The following is an 18,280-nucleotide window of genomic DNA, read 5'->3' on the forward strand; positions in this document are numbered from 1 at the left end:
CTGTATGACTTATTGAACCAGATAGATTTTGGATCTGACTTGTGCGACCTTCTGGACATTTTTTCAACCAATAATTTTAGCTGTGTTGGAATTTGGATTTGGATTTTTAACCTCAGTTCCTATAATATATCTATAATACACTGTGTAAACAAAATAGCTACACTCAGGAACGTCAGGACAAAAATGTCCACTTTGAAACCGATTAAAACGGTAATATTTGATACCAGTGCTATTTAATCTTAAAATCATTAATTCTATGATATCATGCTTTAAGTCCTGAACCCTGGCTTCAAAATTAAAACATTTAATATTTTCCACCAGATGGCGCCATTTCCGTCATTTTTAGACTATGGAGCAAATAAATGCTTTTTCCCTATTTTCTGTTAGCTGTGTTATAGAGCACTGTAGGCCGGTTGAATAAATGACACAGCTAACGGGTGTGGGTGTGAGTGTGTATTGGGAAATGTGTGTAAAAAAAAAAAAACAACAGTGACAAACAAACTGGTATTGAAAGGGGTAAAATCGTGAAAATGAATATTTGGTAGTACGATTGATGTTGGTTAAAAAATCTAATTTAGTGAAAGTAGAAAATAATATGAATAATATGTTGTTGTTTTTTTGTAAATCTGACACTGCACAAAAAATTATAATATATCAAAATCAATGTTATTGCTAATAATTGACATCCCATATTCCCCTTAGCATTTAGTATATGGAATATATATATTTTATTTTTTCATAAAAAAACAACAACAGTGGCATTGTATAAACAAACTGGCATTTAAAGTGTTAAAATCCTGAATAATGAATTAATATTTAGTAGTTATGATCAGGACTGAGGTTTGTTAAAAACATTTACTCATTGAAAGTGGAAAATAATATAAATATATAATATTATGACAGTTTTTTGACGTGGACATTTTTGTCCTTTAAGGACCTCTGAGGAACTTTTTTTTTCTAAAACATTAAGACAAGTTTAACATCTTAAGACAAGCGTTAAAAGAAAATAATTTCACAATACGTTTTCAGTTTAAGTAAACAGATTACTGTAAGTAGTTTTCTAATTTCTGTAAATAAAGCAGCCAATTTAGGCAAATCTAGGGCAGTTAAATGCAAAAAAAAAAAATTAATTATGACTTCTTTATTTAAATGTAATATCATTTAGAAAGGTCAATTAAACCTTAATTCACTGATGCTTTTCAAGCCCATAGACTGTAAGACATGTCTTTCATTCATTGTTTTGTTTTCAAACGGTAATGATGTTTTAGCACGCCAATTCTGTTGTTCAGTCCCGCCGTCTGAGCGCCCAGCTTTGCTCTGGTGCACACTAGGTTTAGTATCCATACGCACAGCCAGAATCTTTGATGCACGTGTGTCTGGTTCATGTGTAGATTTATGCTGGTGAGATAGATTGATGTTTTAGATATAATTGTATTGATTTTTGTTGTAATGTGCCCTCATTTGACAGATATATATGAGCATATTTTTGTTAATAGGGCAGTTTTATTGTGATAAACATTTTTTGTGATCTATTGATTTTAGAAAGTGTGAGAATAATTTTTACTCCCTTACAGAATTTTGTGCAAATTATACTCATTAAATGTCACTGATTTTGCAATCACAGAAGTTGGACTAGGATTTCAGCTCAACAGCTAACAATGAAAAATGAAATTGCGGTGGTGGTATTTTTCCTAAAGCGGCTGATAAAGAAGGCTGAGAAGTTGGATGCAGAAAAGATGGATCTCTTTGTGGAACGGTTAACAGTAGCACTACAGAAGTTCAAGGGTCACTGGTATCCAGCCAACCCCAGCAAGGGCCAGGCATTCAGGTACAACTGTGTTAAAACAGTACTTTGCATTGATAACCTAATGACAGATTCCGTGTTCTTTCTTTATGTATTTAGATGTATGAATACTGCTAGTCATTGCATTAGGCATTTGATGATTGTATTTTATACAGGTGTATCAGAGTTAACCGGTTCCATAAAGAGGATGCAGAATTGCTCCGAGCTTGTGCTGAAAGCGGAGTGCAGTACAAAGACCTTGGTCTTCCTAAAGAGCTCACTCTTTGGGTTGACCCTGGAGAGGTGTGCTGTAGGTGAGTAGCTTGAGTTTATAAAATATATGGATCTATGACATATCATCATATTTTGTCGTAACCTATTAACCCTTAAATGCACGGGAATTTTACTAAACGCGTCTTTCGAGACCGGCACTTATGTCTATCACAAATGGATCTACAAAATGCCCTGATAGTGTGAAATTTCAAGTTATTTGAAAGACAATTAGAAAATAATAGGATAAAGTATGTTTTGATCTTTTTTGATGTTTTATTTTTATATATAAAAGAGAAAATGCAACAGATCAGTGCGAATCTTGAACAGGATTTATTACTCTTTAATGAGATGCAACTGGCTGTCAAAAACATTGAGCTACACATAAGATAACCAAGTATATTCTCAGGCACTTATTTAGTCTAAATAGCTGCATAATTTCAGTAGTGCACCCAAATGACAATAGTCATATACTGTTCATGTGTTACACTTGCTATAGTTTATTCCATGTTTTTGGTTCATCAAATGTAAATCAAATCAATCACTGTAACAATAGCACCACCTTGAGTAATAAATAGCATGTATAATGTGTGTGTACACATGGAATACTGATAAATCACCATTGTTGCACAGAAAATCTATATGATATAGTGTTTTTTTTTGGTATGAATATAGAAATAATTTATCTTGTAATAAATAAATGAATATCATGTGATAGTAAACTTATATATATTAAAAACTTGACACTATTGCATACATAGGGTCCTTTATGACCTTATACAATTTTGGTAATTTAAAAATTCAAATTGTTATGTTTTGTTTAGCAATTTTGGCATTTTTTTTTTGTTGTTGTTATTTATAAGATTGAGATTGAGGCACAACTCTGAAAAATGGATGAGGTAGAGGGGGTGGAATAAGGTCCCTGGTTACTAAAGACCCAAGGGATGTGTTTAAGAGTTAAATTATTGAAAAATACATTAAGAATTTCATTCACACAAAACAATTACTTGAATACACCTCTGCTTTGATGAACATGTTTTCAATTACTAAGTTCAAATTTTAAGTAAAAGTAAAACATGTCATGTGGTGTAACCATCGGGGGTCTCATTAAAAGCTGAAATTCTTGAAAATAATAAAATAAATATTGGCATAGTAATTCTGAATAATTCCTTAAAAATAGGCAATGAAACTTGAACATTTAAAATGCGATTAAATGTGTGTATTCTTTGATTATCAAACTTTTGTCCACCAAATCAAATTAATGTGGTGTAACCAACATGTTAGTTGCCATTTTGTTGTAATGTGACCAAAAACACAGAGGACCCAGAACAGAACTGCTTAAAACAAAACTTCAAAGTTACCCAACGTATGAAAACAAAAATCCATTTATGCATATCCTAACTTCCTAACTATAAACAAACAATGTTAAAGCCCATGGTGCAGGTTTTTTTTTTTTTTTTTTTTTTTTTGGCAATTTTCTAGTTGGTAATAAACATTTAAACAGTTATCCATTGTATTTGATGTTGTAGGGTACTACAAAAAAGAAATATAATACGGAAAAGTAGGTGATATGTTAGCTTTTAGCTACAGCTTAGCGATTATTCTTATTTCTCCCACAATGCATTCCATGACGTCACATGAGGTACTCGCTGACTGTTGGACGACAGAAGAAAGCCCGCGGCCCGCCTTACAATTGAGGGAGAGTGAGACGAGGAGTAGCTAACTAGTGAAAGAGTGACAGTGACAGATTTATAAGTAAGTAGATAGATAGAATAGCATAGCATAGATAGTGAGAGATAGCATAGCATAACAGATAGCTTAGAGATAGATAAAGAGTAGATCATAAATAACGTTAGTCAAAATGGTTTATTACTGTGTTTGTGGCGGGTGCAAGAACTCCAGCAAAACTGGACATGGGGTCAATTCCTTCCCCAAGGACAAAGGGATCTTCCGAAGCTGGGTGCAGTTTGTGAAGATTAGGCGGGCAGATTTTTCAGCTAGCTCTGTCACCGCCTACTCGAGAATATGCAGCGCGATTTCAAAGAGGAGGATTACCACTCAGGGATGCTAAAATGGTCTCACTTGGATTAAAGAGTGAGAGGAGTGCTAAATTACTTCCTACCGTCGTGCCGTCTGTGAACGCAAACCTCTCTGCTTGCCCCGTCCCGAGGTCGAGAGACACCGCCTGCATAGCGAGAAATTGCCACGGTAAGCATCATGCTAACGTTAACGTTTACAAGCTGCGTGTTAGCTAGCTCTGTGTGTATTTTGTATACCGTGTTCCCTTTGACACAGCCTCCACTAACTTACAAGCACGATCACTCTGACATTAGAAGAGCATATTTCGTGATTCACTGAATAAAAATTAGAATAATAACAAAATTGCCCTGAAGTAAAAGTCCATATCATCATGAAAGCTTTATGGCTGTGCCATAGGTTATTGTTTCCACTGGGAAACTAACGTTAGTTGTAGCACACACGTCCCATTTTATTGATGGACTTATGAAATGACTGGGAATATTTACTTATCTTCTTGGAATTTCAAAGATGATAAGTAAATAATTCTCAGTACTTCCAAGTTGAAAATAAATGATTAAATGTTTCCATGTACTCCTGCAATGTGCTTGTACACCCAATGTGCTTGCGAATCACTGTTCTAAGTATTCATAGTATACCCACCTCTTATTTCACCACTACACCCATTTGCATTTTGCTGACCCTTTTTCATATTTGTTTTCGCAAGATGTTGACAGATGCCTCACAGCAGGAGACTGTGGACAGTGTAGACACTGTGGAGAGTGTCGATACTGGGGATCAGCCCTTGCCCTCCTCCACTTCTGACGCTGGGACACAGTGTTCTTTGAAGCCCCCCCGATGGTCTCACGGTAAAACTTGGGTATTTTAAGGGGTAGTTATTAGATATAGTCTCTAAAACATTGCCAGTGTCTATGCAATAAGAACATTTCCATACACATTGATTAAATTAATACATAGCCTACACCAAAAAACATACCAGTTTAGATTTGCCATGATTGTCTCATGTTTGGGTATGTTTGCTGCCTCTCCACAGCTGTGCAGGTTAACCTGAAGCCCAAGATGTTCAGCGTGGGCACACAGACATCATTCGGCACACAAACCTCCACTCCCCTTGCTAGTCCTGAACAGACAGATGAAGATGATGATAATGCCTCTGTCATCAGTGACTTATCGTGGGTGCCCGAAGAGCCGATGCATGAGGAGGACTTGTTTGATGAGGAGCCACCTTACACGTGTGACCCCCCCCATCACAAGTGAGATAGTTTAAAACCAACATAGACCATTTTGAATGCTCATTTTTGTGTACTGTAGCTTTGGTAGTTTGAATGCCCCCCAACAACAATTTTTTTGTTCTTGTAGTGGCATTGACAAATTCATTGTTTGCCAAGAGGAGCTGATGGGCCTTTTTGTCATCTGTCCGGTTGATCTATCTTGTCTATTTATACGTTTTCCATCTGTGTGTCTGTCTGCCTCCCTGTCTTGGTCTTTGCAGGCTCATTGGCAGCAGTAAAGTTGGAGAACATAATCACGAGGACTGCCTTACTGAAAGATGTTCGACAGCTGTCTCCACAGCATCAGACATTCTCCCTTGAGGCTTACCACTCCCTCGTCTTGCACTTCGCACCCAAGCACACAGGGTTTTCATACGTTGAGATGTATGGCAGGTCAGTGCTATCCAAGGAATAATACAGCCAATTTTTATGCCTTTTATAGTAATAATAGTACCTATTATCATGCCTATTGTAGTAAAAAAAAATCTCAAATGTGTTATTTTGTAGGCTTCTCTTAGCGGCGCTGCATTACAATCACAATGCCAACCGCGAGACAGCACGGAAAAGTGATGGGATGGAGAAGTACTGCGTGCGTTATCCGCGCTTCAGAAAAGGTGCCCATGTGGTGCGTCCCATCAAAGAGGCAGCCTCATACGGTAAGCAGTGTCATGCAGTTCTATCATATTTTGAGATGGCTCACGAGACATCTGTGATCAGTGGCAATGATCTTTATTCAGTATTATTATTATTATTATTATTATTATTATATCTGCAGGTTATGCAACATCATTGATGAAGGCCCTTCAGGAAAGCTACACCCATTCACCTGCAGCTCTTCGAGAGGTTAGCGCTAATTTGTCCTCCGATGCACCCGCCCCATCGCTAAATCCTTCGAATAGGTTCCTAAGGAGGAGGCCGTCAGCCTCTTCCTAGCCCGGCAGTCACGCTACAAGAGAACCTAAATTCACATTATTATTATTTTTTTCCACAGACAAGTCCAATGATTTAGTTGTAAGTATTTATTTTAGTTGTTATTTATCTTCTTTCCTTCTGTCCCTGTCATCTCATTTGGTGGTGGTTTCCTGTATTCTGCATGTTTTGTGTGTTGTTGCTTTGGTTTTACTTTGCACTAAATCATTACTTTTTTTCGTCTTTGTAAGTGGCATTAATTGTCGCTGTACCCCATTCAAGGGGTCCTGCATGCTGCATGTCTGCTCCTCTGTCTGTTATTTGCATTAAATTTGTTTTATGTAATTCAAAATAATTTACCAATCATTTTACCTGTGCCTTGTCAACCTCTGTGTGCGATGTTGTCTGGGTTCACTGTGTGTCAGCTTGATATGCTTTTGCATGTATCACTGCATATGCATTCATGAAAGAGTGTGTGTGTGTGTGACTGTGTGTGAGTAAGTGAGTGTGAGTGAGTGCGAGAACCATCAGTTGACCCTCAGGTAAGACCACACTTTTGCAGGCAAAAGAAACAATGCAAAGGTTTCAGGTCTAGCCCTTCATCAGTGGGCTTTTTTTATATAGATTTGTTTACTTGCAACCTGTGTCTTTGTTCAGTAATCCTTGTCCTTGTTCAGTAAATGTTTAGTAACCCTACAAGCAATGCCAATAAACTGTTTTTTCTTATTAAAATTCATGTGTTCTGTGTACTTTATAACATTTTAAGGGCAATTGGGCGATCACAACAGAATAAACAATTATTTTTATTCATTCTCATCCAAACGAGGCCATTGAAAGCCCTGATAGGTTTGGTCACCACTTTGGAAGTTTTGTCTGATGGTTGAAACCACACAAGAGGGTAGAGGCTTCCTTATACTCCTCCCTAAAACTCCAAAAGCCCAGCGTATAGCCTGCCTGTACGCAGTGTACCGGTATTGCCTAGGAATAAGTAGGAAAGATTCTGAAGTTTTAAACTCTGTAAGTAGGTTGGAAACGTCATTTGAAGCCTGTCTCTTATGCATGTTTGTGCATGCAACACATCTCCTGTCACCTATTGCTCAGTGACGTGCGGTGATGTCTTAAAGAGGCTAGGCACTGAGTTATGAAAGCCAGATTACCTGATTTATTGTTTAAGCTAATACGTAATAACAGTGAACGTTACACACAAGCGCGGCATATCAAGAAATGTACAAATCAGGATGTATATCGTGTACACTCTCTCTCTCACGCACACACACGTGCGTAAACAGTGAACGTTATGCATTTATCAGATCCTTCAAAACCTCTCGGTTTTCCTTTACCTTTTCATTGTGGTAGGTTATATTCAGCTTCCTTTGCTCGTCAAGTGCAAGGTCGATCAGAGATTTTCCAAAGATTTTCAGTGTAATTTGACACTGGATGTGAGCTGACGACTTTTCATGCTTGGTTAAAGCTGCTGGCAGGTTGTTCAAATCACAATATCCCGCTGAAGTCCAAACAGTCTGACTGGTTGAAAAAAGCAGGCAGGGATGCTGATTGTTAGCACAGCCACATAGCCAATCTTTTCTTACATACCAATCAGTTTGAAATGATCGGATAATTTTTGGGCCCCATCTAAGGCTGGCGTAGACCTCCCTCTTGCAATTAACTCCTATTTGGAATTAAAATCGAGCTTGGAAAAATTTCTTAATTCCGTGATTACGGCCGGTGCTGTCATTTTGAATTTTGCGGGGATTAGGCATGTACACTAGCTGTAGTGTAATGACGTTAGCTACGCAAATGTCCAGGAATATCTCGATTTTAATTGGTCCATGTCTGATACGTAACGGAGATGATTACGGGCATAACATATTCACGTCAAAAGGCACAGCAGATTTGTGCTTTTTGCCGTACATGTTAAAGAATACAGGATCGAAGTGCGCATGCTCAACATAGGTTTTCCGCGTGTCGTCTGCAATGAATGGACCGTAAAAGCACTGCTTATTCTACCATTTGTTTTTAGTTGATTATGCGTAACATTTGTCATCATAACGTCTAAACAATTGGAATAACACACATATTGCATATATAAATCACAAGAATAAAAAGTAAAAATCCAAATACAAGTTTATTATTTAATAAACATTTTATTTTTGAATTTTGGCAGGGTAGGCAGTGCCTAGTTTGCCTACCCAGACCGCACGTCAGTGCTATTGCTGTTGTTCAAAGGACTCAGTGTAAAAACATTGGTAAAGTAAACATAAACCATGAACATACTCGTGCGTGCTGGCTTGAAGGGGACCATGATCCTGTCTGAAGTGTGAATATGCTATTTGTAGCACAAACGGATTCAGGCAGCATGCCTCAAATCCAGGATGCTGCGTTAGGCACGTTACATCTGCTGGCCGCGAGGTGAGATCCTCGACCAGCGACCAAAAGCGCCACCTCCCTACAACACAAGCTCTCCACCACAGTTTCCATGGGACGACACCGCCCACACAGACACCTGCCAAACACAGCGCCACAGACGCTTACTACTCACTCACTCCCTCTCCCGGTAAGCCTGACGGTGTCAATGACAATCAATCACGAGGAAAACTAGTTGGCACTATCAACAGTAATCACACTGACGACGCCTACTCGGCGTCGGCTACAGCGAAACAACATTTTCACCGGAGAAAGAGGTAAAAGCTTAGAAATAAAGCATAAAAGTTATTGTATGCACTGCTGTTCATAGACTACTAGCTCCAGCGGTCATTGCTGCATTTCTAAATGATAGCAACTCACCAGGACACTACACCAACTCTCCATTCATTCGCCTCTGACCATGCATTTATTTGTCTTTGACGGCCATCTGCTCTCGGTATTTCCTCATTCGCCCTCTCATGTCTAAACGGTTCGAAATTGTATGGCTGTGGGCCATCATAAATGTTAACTGTGGGTCTTGCCACCTCTTCCTCATCCCAGTTAGACGCCATAGTAGTCAGTGCTAGTCTGCTAGAATTAGTTCAAGTAGCTGAGAACGGCTGAGGCTACACTCCACCGCGTCTACCTCATGTGACGCCATCGCCGAATCACGTAAAAATAACCGCTTCTAACCAAAAACTACAAAAACTGGACTTTAACACCATTTTGGAGACATTTCTAACTTTATATACATATCTTGACTGCTTTATCTACCCATTAATCGACAGTGGTGTTTAACCTGCACCATGGGCTTTAAGACAAACAAAAATGGCAGGCCACTCTCACACTCCAATCTCAAACTTAAGAGACACATAACTCAACAGCAAAGCCAAAAAACAAATGGACGAGAGACAAAACACAGTTTTGGACTGGCAAAGGGAAGAGAATCCAGGAGCTCTCACACACTGTCCTAGAGTTCTTGCAGATCCACTCTAGAATGTGCTCACCAACATTCTGTTTACGCTGCCTTTTAAACTGCGAGCTAATTGATTTGAGAGTACAAATCACATGGACTTCATTCTCACCTACTGAGAGAACGAGAGCAAAACATACAGAACACCCAACTCTGCACCAAATCCTATATGAATGTAACAGCTGAGAACTGAAAAATGGTTCTTATTCAGAACTGGTTTCATTTTTAAAACGATATCAGAACAGAATGACGTTCAAGACTTTTGGTTCTGTAAACCGTTCTCAAACGTGCATTCATCCGGCAATACGGATAGACCAAGTGTACACTGCCACTACTGAATATACAGCACAACCAGTGCATTCCAATTCCCAAACAAATGACTCCTATGAGCCAAACATTTGTTCCTCAAATGTACTTAAAGAGAAATCAATCACTAAATTCCTTACAATTCCCCTTATTTACATGTTTATTTTGCTGTGCTGATTTCACTTCTCAGTTGGCTGCACAGGTACGGCGAGAAGAACCATGGTTTTACTGTGGCCAGTTTCTCAAGCGACGATGACGATAAAGAGGATGTGATGAAGAAAGTGACAAGCGCTGTGGAGAGGGTCACATCAGACTACCACTCTGGATTCTCCTCGGATGAGGACAACAGCTGTAGAGAGCCTCTGTTCACCCCACCGTTCCACAACCACCCTCCATACCATGTAATAAAAATGTCTTGTATATGTATGTTTTGTATCAACTGTCACCATTGGGTCTGAGTAACTAGATTGACAAAAGGGGGTTATATGTTAAGATTCAGCAATGAATTAGAGCCGTCTGTAAACTCTAGGTCAGATAAACTTGTTGAACCTTTTCAAGCAGTGGTTCTAACTATTTTTGCTTGCTTCTCCTTTCTTTGTAAAGCTTATGCATGCCAGTGCCCCAATGTGGCAGCCAGTACCAAGGAGGAAATTCATCACAGGGAAGGCGCACTACCTTCCATGACCACACTATATGATCCGCCTCCCTTGTAGACCCAACCACCCGTTTAAGCCACACAGCTGGGTCCAGCATGGGTACCACAGCAAGCATGGATACTAAGAAAGCACCCAGCTTCTTTGACCTCTGCAACTCTGTTTGTTTATTGGTGTTAGTGTGAGGGTTGTTTTTTGAAGTTAATACCAAGATGACTGACCAAAAGTTTTAAAATGTATTTTTGTAGTTCTATTGTTACTCTTGACTTTGTGACGGGTCTAATTTTTAAAGAGAGATTACAGTAACTATTTGCACTTTATTATTTGGCGTGTATATGGTAAACTTTGTATTTATTGGATTAGGATTATTTGAAGTATTTCAATTTGTATGGTAATGGAAATATTTGCTTTATTTGTATTTATGTTAAATGGTACTTTGTAATTTAATAGCACTTTACATAATGTTTTTGTGATAGTTTCAAAAGAGCAAATATTTTTTTTATTCACAGTGAAGTATTATGTATTGCATTAAACATTAAAACAAATTATTCATATACTGAATATATAAAAAGTGGAATTTGTAATTATTTGATGCTGTAGATTTGTTAAATCAGTAGGTGGCAGCATTAGGCAGTATTTCTATACCATATAACTGCATACTGAAGTGGGCATAACTTATTTAACTTGTGTTCTAGACAGCATAGGACTGGAAAAATGGGGATTTGGGGAGGGGGGTGCTTATATCAGTACTGTTTTTAAATTATTATTGTTTTATTGACCAATTTTCTCAAGCAATGCTGCTTTGTTATTTAGAGATGTATAATGTTTATATATATAAAAAAAAGGAAGTGGTGGCACAGATTTGTTTTTCTGTTACTTGGTTCAACAGGTTCAGTATGTTGGCCACACCTTCCTCAACTGAGCACAGCAAACTGTTCTCAAACTCTGACCAAGTTTAAGAGGAAATGACTCCTTCATGGCTATCAGCCCCACCATGACAGACTCGAGAGGAATTGCTTAAGAATTCACTTCACTTTTTTCCGCACCCTGTTCTGTTAGCCATTACTATAATGAGGATCCACAGCCTACTATAAACTTCTAAGAGAGGTTGCTGCTATTTGGTTTACTTTCCAATGTACTTTCAAAATATCACCAAAACAAACAGAATAACAGCATTTGTGTTTCCATCAGTGCACTTGATATATTTGGTAATTCATTGCACATTTGAATTTCTTAGCATTACATCAGTGTTTTGTAATCAGATGTATTAAACTATTTTATGGAATTACGCAGGACAGTGATCTGATGACTAATGGCTTCTCAAAAATGTTTATGCCGTTTACAACTGTACACATTTTCTATGCAAATTGAGTATTTACATAATGCTGATTACATTATTGATAATGCCACTACCTGGAAAAACTTGAAGCTATGGGATAGAAAATATTTAAAGTACAACTCTTCAACATAGCCTTAATATAAGGTGTCTATAAGTTTATGGTAAGTTTCTTGTAAGAAAACTGGGAAGTAGGCAGAACTCTCACAATCAATAGGACTTCTGACACAGGAGAGAACAACCTGGAATACGTAAACAAAAAAAAAAAGAGCTTGATCAGAACTGGCTGCAGTGCCAATATTACTACAGGCACCTGGGGAAATCCAGAGTGGCCCTCTAAATTGAAGAAAATACATCGTTTTCATATGCACATATATACTTGCTTTAATTTTGAAGTTAGATCGTAATAGCCACACAATTTGCACTACAGACTATTTTGTATAGTTGTTCATATTTATCTACATTTTCTTCATGCACAATCGAGGAGGCTTGTAGGTAAAAATAAAAGAAACACTGTACCAGATGCGCGTGACGAATAATAAATAAACCCCTATGCTGAGCTTCAATTAATCAACGCAAATATACTTATGTCACTTGCCAGTAAGAGTAATATAACATATCTCTGTGCATGATGATTGGGAAACCCACTCTTTCCGTCCTCCACACACCTGTAATACAGTATTGCTTCAAATAACACGTGAGATATCATCTCGGAACTGACGTCAATTCCCGAGGACGAATGATGTGGCAAAAATCAAAGGGTGAATCGCAAAAAAACTAGTCCCCTTGTGTTTACATCGCGCGCAGCCTTCACGTTCACACTTTCCGCATTCATCTCTCTTATGTTTAAAACGTATTGTTTTCACACCTTACCCAGATTTATAAGTGTATTTTTACCCCCGAAAAACGACATTTTAATGTCAAAAGAAAAGAAAAGTTCCTCTTCCCCACAGTGCTCATATCCCTCCGCCTCCATTGAAGTCTATGGCTGTTTCCGGTACGCTTCTCCACCGGACGGGTTCCGCCGCCATTGCAGGTTGCTAGAGTTCCTCGCAGCGGCGATTGACATTCTGGAGTTGAAGCGCCTCATTTACATTCAACGGGCGACTAGAGTAACCCAACACATTCCCGGTTCATCTCCCCCACCCAGAAAACACAGGAGCACCTCCATTCATCCCCAGCTCTGGAGTAGTTTATTTTAGATTAGGTAGAAATAATAGCAGGAATTAGAGGGTAACGCGAAGAGGAACCACCATCACCATGGCTCAAATCCTGCCCATTAGATTCCAGGAGCACCTGCAGGTAAGGACTTAAAACATCTTCAAATCAGAGACTGGATGGATTTATAATGTAAACATTAGGGTTCTTTTAAATTGTCCGATGGAGTAAACCTACTCACGGATGAACATGACCTCTCATCAGCTGCCGCTGTAGTAGTAGCAGTTAGCTTAGCAACAGTCAGTTTAAACCAGCAGAATCATTAAAATACTGACCGTGTCTCAAGACCACAGACAACAATTGTTGGAGCTCTATCCGTTCGTTCTAATCTTTAGTAAGGGGGTTTGCTTAAGTTAGGTGGATGTAAACGGAGTGCTGTATTGAAACTATAAATGAGCTTGGAGTGGGTGTTTGGCTTGAAGTTTAAAGTGACTACACTGAAAAATGTATGGAAAATGTTGCAAGGGTTATCCAACACCAGCCAACTGGTTTGCCCTCTTTTTATGAAAACGTTGAATTAAGAGACACGTGTTTGTATGAGTAATGTTGTTTAATTCCCACTAATTTAACAAGACAGTTTTTTTAAGGAGACGTCTAGATGACCTGTTTCATGTAGCAGGTGTAAAACGTGTGTGGTCCCATTGTGCCTTTTGGGAAGTGTCACATTATGCCTGTGAAATGACTCCTATCATTATGGGATATTTCTAATTTTGAGTCATTATGTTTGGGCCACAATAGCATATGTAATGCAATTACATGCAGGGTTTGGAGGGTTACTTTTAAAATATATTACAGTACAGATTACATGTATTGCGTTAGATTCCTCAAGGTCAGTAACGTAATAAAAATACATAGATTTATTCATCACTGGTAGATTGTTATTTATTTATTTATTTGTTTTTACTATAAAAAAATCTGCCAATACAGCAAGTTAAAAATACATTCTCTGAGAAACCTGAATATCTAATGCAGTGTTTCTTCTAAAACAAGATAAAGCTAACTGATTTGTTAAGAATTTTTAGATATTTTTACAGGAAAACATTAATAACAATTCTCATCAAGAATATGAGTTTTGCCCTAATATCAAAAGTCTTATTAGAGAAAAATTGTATTATCTAATGTGGATTTTCTTGAGATATATTTAAATGGGATTGTACCTGTAAGGTGCATGTAAAATGGCTAGAAATAGCATTTTAGCTTGGCATAAAGCTACATGTTCATATGACAATTTACACAAGGTTTATTTCTATTTCTTCTGCTCCAAACTTCTCTGTAACGAATCATAAGAAATTGTTTCACCACTGTTCAAATGCACTTTGGATCACGTCATTTATATGGATACATGTTTTCCAAGTGAACTGACTCAAAATTTAATGTAACATGACAAATAAATGCTACATAATCTCTTCAGTAATTGAAATAATTGTTGAATGTGACTATTCTGATTACCAATGATTTAAATTGTAACTGTAATCGAATACAGGTACTAATATTTTGTATTTTAAGTACGTAGTCCTGCTACATGTATTCCATTACTCCCCAACCCTGATTACATGTAGTACAGTGATGGCAAAAATTGTATATCAATGTATTGTTCTTGTGTCCTTGACACAAAATATGTTAGCCTGCCCTACAGTACAAACAATCACGCTGCTGGATCTATTAGCTATTGTTAAACATCATTTTTGCACAGTGTCTGGTTTGTGAATGTTCTGCGTTTATCATTTTCCATGCTTTTCATCATTCCATTTAATCTGATAATACGGCAATCCTGAACTATCATCTAGTTGGTCGTAGTTTGCGATTCTGGTCCTAAAGGATTGCAAAATAGCTAAAGCTATTTCATTTAAATAGTGCAAATTATACAAGTATTTACATTTGATATGTTGAACGTTCTAAATCGGTACTTTCTCTTTAAGACAGCAGCATCAGTCAGTTCCCGGGCTGAGAAAGAATGTTATAAGTAACATTGCTAGCATTGTTAACTCAGTCCTAGTCCATTCAATGATTCTAGAAAGCTGTGAATGTCCAATGTAAAAATATTCTGTATTTAATGCTGGCAGCAAGTGCGTTGGATTGCAAACACATTTTTTCTCTTAGTAAACAAAACAAAAGTTTCATTGTGATTTGTTCTTTTAATGCCGTTCACTATTAATTCAATCCACAGTAATGAGAGTAACATAAGCACCTTAAAGGGGCAAGTCAGGTGATCTGCAGATGGGTAGAGTGTGTTTTATGTGTTGCTGTTTAATACATTACCTTGTAGGCCTGCAAATACATTTGATCTTTGAACTCTTAACCTGCTGATCACACATGACTGTCTTGTGCTGATGGATATCCATTATCCGTTTTGGACTGCTGAGCACGGACTATCTCTACACTTCGCAAAATGACTTGGGATAGGCCTCGTTGACCCAAAGTGAAAATTCTGACATTATTTACTCTCCCCTATGTTGTCCCAAACCCATATGACTTTCTTTCCTTCGTGGAACACAAAAGGAGATGTTGGACAGTATATTATTCTGTCACCATTCACTTTCGTTGCATCAGAACAACTTGAGGAATTTGTGTGTTCATTCCACCTTTTCCCTTTCCTGTTCAAGTCCCACTGCTGTCTGTACTGAACCTGCTAAGCAAGTCACCTATGGTCATATGCTCACAGCTCTTAACATGTTGATTTAATTTCCAGACAATAGGTCCCTGCTTCCTGTTATGGAGTACGGTGGCAGTGCGTTGCAAGCCTCAGCACATTGCGTATCCTTTCCTGCTCTTCCTCGAGCCTTCTGCTACAGTAGGGCATGAGAGTTTTATGCTGAGCAAGGTGCCATTTTTCCCTGGACAGAGAATGAAAAGGGTTAAATCAGCACCGGCAGTTCCTGTAGGTCATTAATAGTAGTGAGAAGAATGTGCTGACAGCTTTAAAAAGTCATGAATTTAAACAAGTTGTTGAAGTTAAAGCAAGAAGAGCTCTTGTTGCAAGGCCCTTCGAGTATTAGAGAAGAGTCTTTCACTTGCCCTGATTTGTGGAAAAGCAAAGCTCACCCATAAAAATGTGCTAAATGCATGAACACCCTTAAAGCAGGTCAGCATAACAGAATAACTGCTCAAGTTAGCCCAGAAAAGTAAAATGTCTGTGGTCGTTCTTAATATTTATTGAAGAACGCCTCAGTGATGGTTGAATGGAATGGTCGAGGATACTGCCAGCTGGAGGGCAAGTAAAATGTCTGATGGTACCATGTAATGAAATGTTACTTTGACTTTCTACATGCATGTAATAATCACGTTCCTTTTAACACAAGTTAGTTATATATGAATGAACCACTTGGCTTACTCTTATGCTCTGCATTTAAATCTTAAGTTTGAGGAAATCTAATCATGCTTGGTCACACAAGCACCGTTAGGAAGGATGAATCTGCTAAAATGTTCCTGTCTTCATCGTACACTCTTTCCTCTAGTATTGTGCCAACTTACTGTTAAATTAACACTAGTGATCTTTATCTAACCACAGTAAAACGCACTAAAATAAGAAGTCACGAATACACAAAGTAATATCAGTTGAGCTCCCGCTTGGAAATTAAGGTTTGTTTTCCTGGGAACCCATTTGCTACACCAAGTGCATTTTTTTTTCAACGCATGCCTTACAATAGAGTTTATCAAGCTGTACAAACTGTATATCAAAACTAGTATTCGATTGATATGGGTTTTTTAATGACCATTGCCAATACAGATGTCTAGAATGCAGGGTGGCTGATATAAATACATTTCAATACTTATTTTTAGTGATTGACCACAGGTTCTCTATGGGTTTAAGATCCGGGGAGTTGCCTGGCCACGGATCCAAAATTTCAATGTTATGATCTCCGAGCCACTTCATTTTCACACTTGCCTTGTGACATGGTGCTCCATGCTGAAAAATGCACTGATCATCACCAAATTGCTCCTGGGTCGTTGGGAGAAGTTGCTCTTGCAGGACGTTTTGATACCATTCTTTATTCATTGCAGTGTTTTTGGGCAGAATTGTGAGAGAGCCCACTCCCTTTGATGAAAAGCAACCCCACACTTGGATGGTCTCAGGATGCTTCACTGTTGGCATGACACAGGACTCATGGTAGCGTTCACCTTTTTCTTTTCTGGACTGTCAATTTTCCAGATGTACTAAACAGTCGGAAGGGGGCTTCATCAGAGAAAATAACTTTTGCACCAGTCTTCTGTTGTCCAATCCTTGTACTTCCTGCAGAATTTCAGTCTGTCCTTGATGTTTTTCTTGGAGAGAAGTGGCTTCTTTGCTGCCCTTCTTGACACCAGGCCATTGTCCAAAAGTCTTCGCCTCACTGTGTGTGCAGATGCACTCACACCAACCTTCTGCCAATATTGAGCAAGCTCTGCACTGGTGGTGACATGATTCTGTAGCTGACACCTCAGGAAGAGATGATCCAGGCACTTGTTGGACACTCTGGGACGTCCTGAACCCTTCACTGCAGTTGAACCTCTCTCCTTGAAGTTCTTGATGATCCGGTAAATGGTTCTTTCTGGTGCAATATTCTTTGCAGCAATTTCCTTGCATGTGAGGCCATTTTGATGCAAAGCGATGATGGCTTCATGTCTTTAGAGGTAAACATTCCAAACAAGAACACAATGATTGGAAGCACTTCTTCCCTCCTTTTATAGCAATCAGTCTGCTCTTATCCAATCAGAATGATAGTGATTTCACCTGACTAGTACTCGTTCACACTTTCCCAGGTGCTGCTGATATGATTAGTGATATTATATTAGCTGGTCATTTTGTGCCAGGGCCATAAAACAGTGACATTTGGGTTTGTGATAATTTTTTTTGGCCAGTTAAGCTTTTTGCAATCACTATGATCACTCTGCACAATAATCTATAAACAATGTGAGTCAACACCACAACAACTGGAGCAGAAAACTTTGTGAAACACAATTTATGTCACTGCCAATACTTTTGGCCATGGCTGTATATTTAAGGGATACTGTACAGTGTACAGTCAGCTGGTTGTAATCTTAAAATAAACCCAGACAGGTTGATCAGGACCAAGACGTGAAGCAAATATCCTGCTTATTACACTGCTACTAACTAGGGATGTCTCAATATAATTTGTTTTA

General features: G+C 38.4%; 2 protein-coding genes across 2 annotated transcripts in view; both read left to right on the plus strand.

The window, feature by feature from the left end:
- The first annotated feature begins 1,658 nt into the window (after window positions 1–1,658).
- On the plus strand, window positions 1,659–10,702 carry LOC127636495 (protein BTG3-like). The gene is made up of 4 exons (XM_052116990.1): window positions 1,659–1,828; window positions 1,960–2,097; window positions 10,155–10,353; window positions 10,556–10,702. The coding sequence occupies exons 1-4, from the start codon at window positions 1,659–1,661 to the stop codon at window positions 10,634–10,636; spliced, it is 588 nt and encodes a 195-aa protein (XP_051972950.1). The 3' UTR covers window positions 10,637–10,702.
- Window positions 10,703–12,958: 2,256 nt separating this feature from the next.
- LOC127636487 (clathrin heavy chain 1-like) overlaps window positions 12,959–18,280 on the plus strand; it is a 43,143-nt gene continuing 37,821 nt past the window's right edge. The window contains exon 1 of the mRNA XM_052116967.1: window positions 12,959–13,243. Coding sequence (XP_051972927.1) covers window positions 13,202–13,243 — 42 coding nt within the window. The 5' untranslated portion in view covers window positions 12,959–13,201. The remainder of the gene's footprint in view (window positions 13,244–18,280) is intronic.

This window comes from Xyrauchen texanus, chromosome 44 (genome assembly GCF_025860055.1).
Source record: "Xyrauchen texanus isolate HMW12.3.18 chromosome 44, RBS_HiC_50CHRs, whole genome shotgun sequence".
Lineage (NCBI taxonomy): Eukaryota > Metazoa > Chordata > Actinopteri > Cypriniformes > Catostomidae > Xyrauchen > Xyrauchen texanus.